This window comes from Hordeum vulgare, chromosome 2H (assembly GCF_904849725.1).
Source record: "Hordeum vulgare subsp. vulgare chromosome 2H, MorexV3_pseudomolecules_assembly, whole genome shotgun sequence".
Classification (NCBI taxonomy): domain Eukaryota; kingdom Viridiplantae; phylum Streptophyta; class Magnoliopsida; order Poales; family Poaceae; genus Hordeum; species Hordeum vulgare.
The window spans coordinates 663570670-663581121 of NC_058519.1; the positions used below are offsets into that span (position 1 = coordinate 663570670).

General features: G+C 45.8%; 2 protein-coding genes across 3 annotated transcripts; one reads left to right on the forward strand and one right to left on the reverse strand.

Moving 5' to 3' along the window:
• The first annotated feature begins 596 nt into the window (after window positions 1-596).
• On the forward strand, window positions 597-7285 carry LOC123428564 (putative 1-phosphatidylinositol-3-phosphate 5-kinase FAB1D). 2 transcript variants are annotated; one of them, XM_045112781.1, is made up of 11 exons: window positions 597-934; window positions 1504-2064; window positions 2152-2296; window positions 2444-2788; window positions 2878-3726; window positions 4006-4340; window positions 4478-4604; window positions 4710-4871; window positions 4964-6256; window positions 6345-6605; window positions 6702-7285. In XM_045112781.1, exons 2-11 carry the CDS (start codon window positions 1832-1834, stop codon window positions 7056-7058), a joined length of 4107 nt encoding a protein of 1368 aa, XP_044968716.1. In that variant the 5' UTR covers window positions 597-934; window positions 1504-1831; the 3' UTR covers window positions 7059-7285. The 2 variants fall into 2 exon arrangements, with proteins under 2 accessions (XP_044968716.1, XP_044968717.1); XM_045112782.1 differs by lacking the exons at window positions 597-934; window positions 1504-2064 and having other exon boundaries at window positions 2278-2359; window positions 2426-2788.
• Window positions 7286-7397: 112 nt separating this feature from the next.
• Window positions 7398-10124, reverse strand: LOC123428565 (UDP-galactose transporter 1-like). Its single transcript, XM_045112784.1, has 5 exons — window positions 9752-10124; window positions 8812-9061; window positions 8488-8695; window positions 8049-8280; window positions 7398-7969 (listed from the first exon to the last, which is right to left on the reverse strand). The coding sequence occupies exons 1-5, from the start codon at window positions 9863-9865 to the stop codon at window positions 7742-7744; spliced, it is 1032 nt and encodes a 343-aa protein (XP_044968719.1). The 5' UTR covers window positions 9866-10124; the 3' UTR covers window positions 7398-7741.
• Between the last annotated feature and the right edge of the window lie 328 nt (window positions 10125-10452).

The window sequence follows — 10452 nt, forward strand, 5'->3', positions numbered from 1 at the left end:
TGAGACAGTTAATTAATGAATGAATGAATGAATGGGAAGAAAACGGCGCGTGCCTCCTCATAGGTTCCAATCAATCAATAATTCAGGGCGGCAGATGCAAAGCAAGCAGCGTCAGACAAGTTTGATTTGATTCATGGAATGGCTAAGCTGGACAGGAGAAGACGGTGGATGCTAATGGATCGGCCACGTGTCAGCATGCATGTCATGCAGCTTAGTACGTCTACTATTTTCTTTCTTTTTTCTCTTGGGCCTGTCGCCCCACGCGGCGTATCTACACCTACACTAGACGAGAGGGACAGTAATTAACGTGCTGCAATCTTTTAACAAGAGAAGTAGTAACTAGTTATATTACTATTATATATAAACTGGCCTAGTTTGTGGATTGCCTAGTAGACTCTCTGCAAAAAAGAAAATCGTATCATTTCAAGAAAGAGAGGCCGGCACACAAGAAAGAAAGATAGATAGATTTTAGGAAAACAATCAATCAATCGTTTCGTTTTGAGTTCCGCCTCGTCAAATCATCGTCTCCCATCTCCTCAATCCTTGCTTGGGCCGATTGGTTGCTAGCTGAGGGGGAGGGGGAGGGGAAGGAGGGAGACACCGACACGAGTAGTTACCAGTCAGCCAGCCAGCCAGCCATCGTCGTCTTCTTCTCTCTTGGATTGATAGGACGACTTGTTCGTCGTCTTCTTCCTCTCATTCTCCTATTTCTTCCCTCCTCTGTTGCTCCATTGCTGCCCCTGGTTCCAGTCCACCACCACCATCTTCTCTTCTCTCGCCGGCGGCAACTGCCTGCTGTTGCTGCCTGCTGGTTCCATTCCAGGTCCAACTCCGTCCACCGCCTGCTTCTTCTTCTTCTTCTCTCGTCGGCGGCTTCTGATTTCGGGTCCTCCGAGGCGACACCTACTAACCAATTAGCTGCAAACCTTATCGAGTAAGTTGCTCTCTGCCTACTACTACTACTAGTACGGACGGATGGGTTAAGCAATTCATTGATTGATTTTTTTTCGATATGTACTAGAACAGAAATTCCCTTCCTCTCTTCTCTATCCATATACACAGTACGTACTACATAACATACAATCTCAAACTTTTACTCTCAATGGATATGATATGATATGATATGAATGTTCCTCAAATTCAGATGCACCACCACTGCTTTCCCAATTATAAGCCGCTGACCTTAACAAACAATCGATTGATTATAATTCATTCCTATCTTTTAAGGGATATATCTTCCACTTCCAGCTTACACAAGCAAGAAAGGGGGCAGGAAATTCAGAGATATTTCTTCATTTCAGCCCATGCTGATGATGACACATATGCGCAGCAAGGGCATCTAAGCTTAATTTCAGTGATAATCTGGCCATGAATATCAATACGCTCATCATCACCACCAACATTACTACTACTACTAGTAGGTATGTGTGTCTCCTGTCATCTCATTCATTCATGTATAATACCATGTCCGCTTCGGAGGTGATAATAATGTGCCTGCTGTAGGGAGGGCGGTGTCGACGGTAAACTCAACCGTGTCCATTTCCTGCTGCCGGCGTACCAAGCCACCGCCAAGCATGCCGACGACTCTGACGGTGCTGCTGAATTCATCAACGCCGAGGACGGTGATGCTGTCTGGGTGCCGCCAGAGGCGGCCGGCAACGATGATGATGATGATACAAACCATTTGGGTGCACACACAAATGATGATGATGATGATGACGGCGACGATGATGAATGGCATGATGGTATCAGTTGGGGGCAGCCGAGCTCCAGTGACTCTGAACCCAGCCCGAGTCCTAGTCCCAGTCCCAGGGAGGAGCGGCACACGGGGATGCTCAGGGCCATGGACAGGCAGCTCAAGATGCTCACCACCAGGTTCCTGGCGTCCGCAGGCATATCCTTGCCCCGGGAAGACGACGGTGGCGAGGGCTGGCTCGACATCGTCACCGCCCTGTCCTGGGAGGCTGCTCTGCTCATCAAGCCTGACGGCAAAGCCGGAAATGAAATGGACCCTGGGTCTTACATCAAGGTCAAGCGTGTTGCCACCGGCACCCGCCGACAATGGTAACAAACATATACCAGCCTCCTAACTACAAGACATATATGCGGCGATAGAGTGTTCTGATGGAGCTGTTTGTGTCTTGTTTGCAGTGAGGTGATCAACGGGTTGGTGTTCAGGAAGTATGCAGCTCACAAACACATGCCCACCAAGTGCCACAACCCCAAGCTGCTTCTGCTCCGAGGCGCCCTCGGGGACTCAGATGTCGGTCTGTCATCATTTGATTCCATGGAACAGGTTGGGACTACACATATATATGATTTGATTTTCTTCAAATACTGAATCCGCATTTCTACTGTCTTTTTTTATGTCAGAGATGATTTATGCTCTTTTCTGAAACACAACTTGAGAGTTTTTATATATATTTTTTTTTACAAGGAAAAGGACCATTTGGAAAAGGCAATCAGCCAAGTGATGGAGAAATGTGGTCCAGATGTCATCCTGGTGGAAAAAACAGTTTCGCGGGACATACAGGAGCTTCTACTGAACCAAGGTGTCACCCTGGTGCTCGATATGAAGCTCGACCGGTTGCAGAGGATTGCTCGCTGCTCTGGATCTCCTATAGTCTCTGTTTTAGACATCATGACCACGACAAAGCTCAAGCAGTGCGACTACTTCCACATCGAAAAGGTCACCGAGGAGCATAACGGTGCCGGTGGTGAGGGCGGGAAGCGGCCGTTGAAAACGTTGATGTTCTTGGAAGGGTTTCCCAGGCCGTTGGGATGCACGGTATGTGCGCTTTGTCCATCATGTACAGTATAAGATTCATTCATGTTGAATCTATTTCATGAAGCCCTTATAAATTTTGCTTTCTGCAGATATTATTGCGAGGAGCAAACAGCGAAGAACTGAAGAAAGTCAAGCAAGTCATGCTCTACACCGTGTTTGCGGCATATCACCTGGTTCTCGAGGCATCCTTCTTTGAGGATCAGAGGGTATTCTTGAATGACGGAAGTGCTCCAAACTCTGTTGGTGTGAAGGAAGGGCCATCATTTCCTGTCAGTCATACAGAGAATGATGTCACGCTCACGCATAACAGATCACTGGAACATAATTCTGATGCAGAGGCAAGTTCAGATGCTTTATACTCACCGACGGATGGCTGCTCAAGGGAGCTCACGGAGGGTACAAGCAGAACCATCCATTCAAACCATGCACTTCCTTCTGAAAAAATGCTAGTATCATCAGTCTCGGGGTCACTGAGAGGATTCATCGATAAATTCCGCCGTCAGAATATTTATCTACCTGTCACTTCTCAAGAGACAGCTGATCACCAGAAAGGAGGAACACCTGAGCTCAATCAACAAGTACCAAGTGAAGGTATTCATGCCATGTTAATGACAGATGGACCAGCTGATTCCGGTGAGTACACGGACAGTTTACAAGATTTCCAGAAACAAACAGATCAACAAATGACACTGGCTGATCATCCAACATGTGGGCAATTATCAGCTATATTGGAAAACGCCGCTAACAGCGAAGAGAAAACCTCATCCGTTGACGAGGTTGATGATGTGTTGGATTCTCAGAGCATACTTATTTTGATGTCCAGCCAATGCATCGTAAAACAGGTCATCTGTGAGCAGAGTCATCTGTCTCGGATAAATTATTATGGAAATTTTGATGTCTCTTTAGGCCGATATTTGCAAGACATTTTGCAGAATCAGGTAACTTCATTTATTACAGTATACCCCGCTTACGATGAACAGTTTAAATGATATACAGCGCACTCTTTTTACTTACCAAAAAAAAAGTAGTAGGACTTTTTGTGAAAGAAAATATTTATTGTTTTATCTCACTTATGTCAGCTGCATAAATTTGGTACTTACAAATATGTTCTTTTACTTTTTTTTCTTTTTATACATAACATTTTTCTTCAAAAAGCTTTTCTGCCCTCTGAAGTCGTCCTAAACTGCTCAAGATTCCTAAATTTTTATTTGTGGCAGAACCTAAGCTGTTTCTCATGCGGAGAGCCTCCGGAGGCTCACGTGTACTCTTACACCCACCGCGATGGTAACCTTACAGTTCTTGTGAAGCGTTTGCTGCCTGACCATCGCCTGTCTGGTGAATCCAAAGGAAAAATTTGGATGTGGACTAGATGCCTAAGATGCGAGCAGGAAAGCGGAATATCCAAATCATCTCGAAGAGTGATGATGTCGGCCGAGGCACGGAACCTCTCATTCGGGAAGTTCCTTGAACTCAGCTTCTCAAGCCACTCTGCTGATAGAAGACTGTCAGTATGTGGACACTCGGTGAACAGGGACTGCTTGCGCTTTTTTGGGTATGCTCAAGCGCCTTTTAGCATTTGGTTCCAAGAAGTTATATTATTTTGTCTATATTTTTAGTTTTATTCTTTCTCTTGCAAAAAGGAATATTGATATTTCTTTTCTTCCTTTTGGTTCATGGTCTGAACTTCAGGTTGGGCTCAAAAGTTGCAATGTTTCAGTATTCATCGGTCGAAATATACAACGTCTGCAAGCCACAGCAAATCCTTGAGTTCCATAATCCCAGTACGCATGAGCTGTTTGAGCAACAGGGGAGAAATGTATGTGCAGTTTTTAGTTGCTTCTTTTTATTTTATTTTATTTCATGGTCACCTTATATACCAACCTTCTGAATTCAGTCTAATGCCTCTATCGTCTTCATTTAGGTTCTTGCCAGAGGAGTTACCCTTTTCACTGAAGTTGAAAGCATAATACAGCACATGAAGAATCAGTTTCCCGAGGTGGCGGTCAGCTGCGGCGCCTTCCTTCCCGTTAAAGAGTTTTCTCAAATCGAAGAGATGTTGGTTAAAGAGAAGGCCGAGTTTGTGGTAGACCGCACGCCCCTTTTTCTGTTACTTTAATTTTGACGAAGTTACTCGTGATTTCTGGTAATTGTTAATTTTCTGATATCATCATGCAGGATTTTCTCATGAAGGCTGTTGATCGGCATGGGGTGTCTAGGTCCTCGGCACATGAGATTCTTGATGTAAATTGGCTCTATCAGGACCTTCTGCTTGGGCAGTACGTCTGGGACCGTCGGTTGCATGGACTTCTACTTTGTAGATCTTCTGGAAAAGAAAGAATGAGTAACAGCATGAAGAAGGTGACTATTGAACTTACTCATGACCGAACGGCAACTGGAGCCGAGGCTGATGATATCGCCGAGGGCACCAGCAGCCAACTATCATTGGAGAATGGATATATTGAGCCAGTGCAGCTTGGTGAACTGAAGGTGAACAGGGATTCATCATCAGTGACTGATGAAACCCCTCAGGATAGACACTATGAAAGGCAAGATAGCGCAAAGATGTCACCGCCCGGAACATCAGATAGATTGGATGCCGAGGGGCAGGGAAATGGTCCAATTGTACAACATTCGACATCCTTTAAGCAAGATCCATTTGGTATTCGACAATTCAGAATGTCTGAATGGGAGGACAGGGAGAGATGGGTCTGGAGTCCACTTAGTGAGCTAAGATTGGCTTATAGGCAGGAGCTTCAGGATGGATACTTGGACAAATTTGAGCTTGTAAACCGCTATTCGCCATCTCATTTGCCAACCTTGCACAAACAATCTGGTGAAGAGGCACCCTCCCCCCGGTTCGTCGTTGGTCCAGGTGGCAATGTCTTGTCTGTATCAGAGGATGAGATATCCAGCATAGTCTCCCGTGCTCTCGCCATATCCGAGGACCGTCGCCATTTACTCGATTCTATTGTCGAGAGTCATGCGTCAGACACTAGCAGTGTGTCATCTGAAGGTTCTTCCTTTGCTTCTTCATCATCCTGGTCATCCAATGAATCTTCAGATTCTGAAACAGGCTTTTTGTCCGACGACCTGTACAACTACGACAGCTCGCTTCTGTCATCCTCCCTCCATCCGGAGATATCTGTCAACGGGAAAGCAAATCTCAAGGGGAAATATTCAGTTATATGTGTGCACGCTAATCAGTTTTACGATCTTAGACAGAAATGTTGTCCATCTGAGCTTGCATACATCTCTTCCTTAAGCCGATGCAAGAAATGGAACGCGCAAGGCGGAAAGAGCAAGGCCTTCTTTGCGAAAACAATGGATGGCAGGTTCATCGTCAAGCAAATAATGAAGACAGAGTTTGAGTCTTTCATCGAGTTCGCCCCCGATTATTTCAAACATGTCAACCACTCACTCGACACCGGGAGCCAAACTTGCCTTGCCAAAATTCTAGGCATCTATCAGGTATTTTACATGAATACATGGAACATATCCTTCAGATTTCCTTCTGCTGTTTATGTGTGTTTATAAAGTTTGAGTGTCCCTATTCCAGGTTAAGCAGACAAGGCATGGCAAGGAAGTGAAGATTGATCTGATGGTGATGGAAAATCTCCTCTTTGGACACAATGTGTCACGGATATACGATCTTAAAGGTGCGATTTTCTCTCGATACATAGCCGACTCGAGTGACCCTCACACTGTCTACTTGGATCAAAACTTTGTCGAGGATATGCGTGTTTCCCCAATCTATATTGGTGGGAGAACAAAACATCTCTTGCAGCGGGCGATCTGGAACGATACGTCTTTTCTCACGGTATGCATCTACTTCACTTGTTAAACCACGGGTAAATTAGCCATGTTTCTAGCAAAATACGGTTTAACAAAACAAAATTATTACGCTCGCTTGCAGTCAGTTAATGTTATGGACTACTCTCTACTTGTGGGCGTCGACGAACAAAACCATGAGTTTGTACTTGGCATCATCGACTACCTGAGGCAGTACACATGGGACAAGCAACTGGAGACATGGGTGAAAACATCTCTGGTGGTGCCAAAGAATGAGTTGCCGACGGTGATTTCACCCAGGGAGTACAAGAAAAGGTTCAGGAAGTTCATGGCCAAGTATTTCCTAACGGTTCCAGATGATTGGACCACGGCAAAGAAAAGTTCAGGAACATGTAAATACTGCACTCGCGGCAACTGTAATTTGACGAAGATCGACAGCCAGAAGCCTCATCATCAAACCGAGACATGCTCAATTCAGTGATGAACTGCTCTCGCCGTTATGGAGTTCATCTCCCGGCTTCTTTTTAGCTATTTTGCAAGCAATGTACATAGGATGGGTGTATGTATTCACTTGTGAAGTTCTCCAAAGCTTGCATCTTTTAGGCAAACTTTTGGGGGAAGTTTGGTCCAAAATATACATGTATCCTCTCAGTTTTATACTTGTAAAATTCACAATCAGTAAAGTGAAATCACATAATTTGTAGGTCATTCGTTTAATACTTTACATTAACGAAACATGGGAAGTGGCTTAACCTTTATGTTCCTAGTTCTTTTTTCCAATCAGACACGATATGCAACAGAAAGATAATGTGCAACAGAATTTCGATGCGGAGATGACTCGTATCATAATGCCATTAATTTTCATACCAGCAGTTCAGGGTCTAAACATATGGCAGCAAAACAAGAAAACAGAAGCACCATCCTAATCGCATGAATCGTCCGGGGGGATTTGACTAAGTTGATGATAGCTAGCAACCCTATGAGAACTAGTGACTGAACAAACCCTCACAGTTCGCCTGAGTACAACATATGCAGCTTCACAAAAGTGTTGCCCCCCTACCAATTTACTGGCCTCCCTCAACTCACTCAGCATCTGTGTGCCAAACTGTAATGTACCATCAACCACTGAAATGAACGGGTCCTGGGTATGGGAGTACTGCCTTGCTAGACCTTATCTTCCTTGTCACCTACAAGGGGGAGCATCTCCACCCGACTTCTCGGCGAGTTCGTTCCTTGGCTCCCAAGAGGGGCAGCAGCCTTCTGTTGGGAGATGAGATGCCTCACATACCCGTAAAAAGTACAGCCGACGAGCGTGATTGCGCATCCGATTGCATTCATTGGGGAGATCGGGTTCCGGAAGATCAGCCACGAAACCAACACGGCAACGGCAACCTACAGCACAATGTGCAGGTTTTAGAAACAGAGGAGGAGCTTGTGGGAAGAAAGCATAGATAGTCCAGGATGGTCTTACTTTAAGGTTGCCAGCAACATTGAAGGTCACTGCGGTGGTCGAATGGATCACATAGAAGATGGAGAAGTTCAGGCAAAATGCAAGCACCCCTGAGCCTAGGATGATAATCAGCGAAGAAAAGACAGAGTCGTGTGTGTAGAACCAGTCAATTACGCCACCTCCTTCAAGCAACATTGCTGGAAGAGCCAGTATCATGGTGGCAAAAGGTGCCATGTAGTATACTGTGTTAATGCTGCAGAAACAGAGAATACTTAATAAATCATCTGACCGAGGCAAGAACTTACAGGACTGAACCTGACGGTAGCACTACAGTAAGAACTAAATCTTTTGATCTAGTATCATTTTAGTAAGAAAGAAGATAAAATGTTTTAAAATTGAGAATGCGATACAACACCAGTCGCTAAAGCATCAGATATTACACAACGAGATAAGCATGTACCTGTCAAATTTGTATCCGTGGAGCAGGGACTCTGCCAAGATGGTCTTGGTAGACGTGGCGAGGCAGCCTATCATGGCAGCACAGAAACCAAAAATGTTGAAACTAAGCTCTGTCATTGAGGTCAGGAGGATCCCCCCGACTATCGGGACCAGCGAAGCCCATATGCGCCACTCAAAGTGCTTGCTCCAAACCAACCACTGCAGAATAACTGCATCACACCGAATTGTCAGAAAACAGTTTACAGGAAGCAACACGACAACTCTACTGCTTCTTTGCGAACAGGAACAACACGGGTAGTAAGAGCGCAGAACGACGGTACGGTACCTGTGGTTGCAGGGGTGAACGATTTAATGGTCTGCATGAAGGAGACCGGGATGTAGCGCAGGCTAACATTTCCTAGCACAATGTTCATGCAGAACACGAAGGACATGGGGAAGATCCTCTTCCAGCGGTCCTCGGGCTCGACCTGAATCAATGGCTTTGCCTTGAGCACGTGGATCGCGACGTAAGCCCCGATAGAGGAGCATATGAAGTGGACGCAGGACACCGTCAAGGGGAACTTGAAATCCAGCTTCTGCAGGAAAAAAAAAAAGGGTTGATGTTACTCCCTCCATCCATATATATAGGGCCTAATGCATTTTTCGAGATTGCCTTTGACTATTGATAAGATTAATAATATATGAAATGTATAATGTGAAAATTATATCATTGAAAACCAACACAATGCTCTCCAGAAAGGAGGTTAGCACCAGCAATATCAATAACAGAAGCATGTGGTGGCCATTGGTCTCATGCCATATGGTTTATGCAGCGCAAATTAATTGTATCATTCAGGACTAGTTAATTCCATTTTTGCGGCCACTTTAAACCAAGAGCTAATCGAGTCCCGGTGACAGGTGCAAAACATTACTAGTACGTAGTATTACTGAGGATTACTACTGGATGTGGTGAGCTGAAGTGCTCAAAGGGACAATATCACAAAATCAGTCTGAACCACCAGGTCCAGTGAATGCGCTCTTCTTCTAGTAGTGGTATGAATCTATGGAAACCGCAGAAAGAGCAAACCTTTTTTCCCCCACTGGGGGCAAGGAGAGCCACGCGTTACTACCAATTGCTCCTCCTCATGCTCCTTGTGGGTGCATTAGCACCGAATCAGGTCGGAGAGGCCCTGACCCGCAGATCCGAGCAATGGAGACGGCGGCCGGGCAGGCGGCGGCGAGATGAGATGCGAGAGGGGGAGACGGTGAGAAGGGGGTGTGGGTACCTGGAAGATCCACTTGTTGATGATGATGACGGTGACGTTGAAGCCCCACCACTGGAGGATGGCGAGCACCGCGCGCATGCTGCCCAGCCCGCCGCCGCCGCCGGCCGACTCCATCTCTCAATCTCAACCTGGCCAAGAAGCGGCCTTTCCCCTTCCCCCGGGCCGCACCAGCTGAACCAGCCTCGCGCGGTGGCTCCTATCCTATCCTAGTACCGGAGGAGCGGCGCGGCGGGAGGGGAGGGGAGGGGAGGGGGGAGGGGAAGACAAAGAAAAAAAGGGCCGCGTCGCGTCGGTCAGTGGAGTTGGAGTAGAGGACAGAGAGCAGCAAGGAAGGGAGGAAGGAAGGAAGCTGCCGCTCTCAACTCAAGTCTGAATCGAAATGGATCTCTCCTCCTCTTTGCTTCCGTATACCTAGAAATCGATTGATTGGTGGATTGATTGAAACATACTACTACTACTAGTACCACCAATACTTTTCTCCTGCCTCTTACTATTAATTTCCCAGTTATTAGGAAACTTTCAATTAATATTCTTTTTATAAATAAACATATTTTTTTGGAAACTTTCAATCTACCAAGTACTCCGTATTCATCAACTGTGTTAAGCCCATACAAAGAACAACACAAGTAAAAAACTACATCCACGTCCATATAGCATCTAGCGACGACTACAAACATTGAAACGAGTCAAAGGCGCGTCGT

What these genes read in the sequence shown, in the direction of transcription:
- LOC123428564 (XM_045112781.1), top strand. Translation starts at nt 1,832, where the DNA reads ATGCTCAGGGCCATGGACAGGCAGCTCAAGATGCTCACCACCAGGTTC. An exon ending in TTGAGCAACAGGGGAGAAAT is followed by an intron (nt 4,605 to 4,709) that starts GTATGTGCAGTT and finishes GTCTTCATTTAG; the next exon opens with GTTCTTGCCAGAGGAGTTAC. An exon ending in AAGAGAAGGCCGAGTTTGTG is followed by an intron (nt 4,872 to 4,963) that starts GTAGACCGCACG and finishes ATCATCATGCAG; the next exon opens with GATTTTCTCATGAAGGCTGT.
- LOC123428565 (XM_045112784.1), bottom strand. Translation starts at nt 9,865, where the DNA reads ATGGAGTCGGCCGGCGGCGGCGGCGGGCTGGGCAGCATGCGCGCGGTG. An exon ending in GTTCACCCCTGCAACCACAG is followed by an intron (nt 8,696 to 8,811) that starts GTACCGTACCGT and finishes GGTGTGATGCAG; the next exon opens with TTATTCTGCAGTGGTTGGTT. An exon ending in CACGGATACAAATTTGACAG is followed by an intron (nt 8,281 to 8,487) that starts GTACATGCTTAT and finishes CTGTTTCTGCAG; the next exon opens with CATTAACACAGTATACTACA.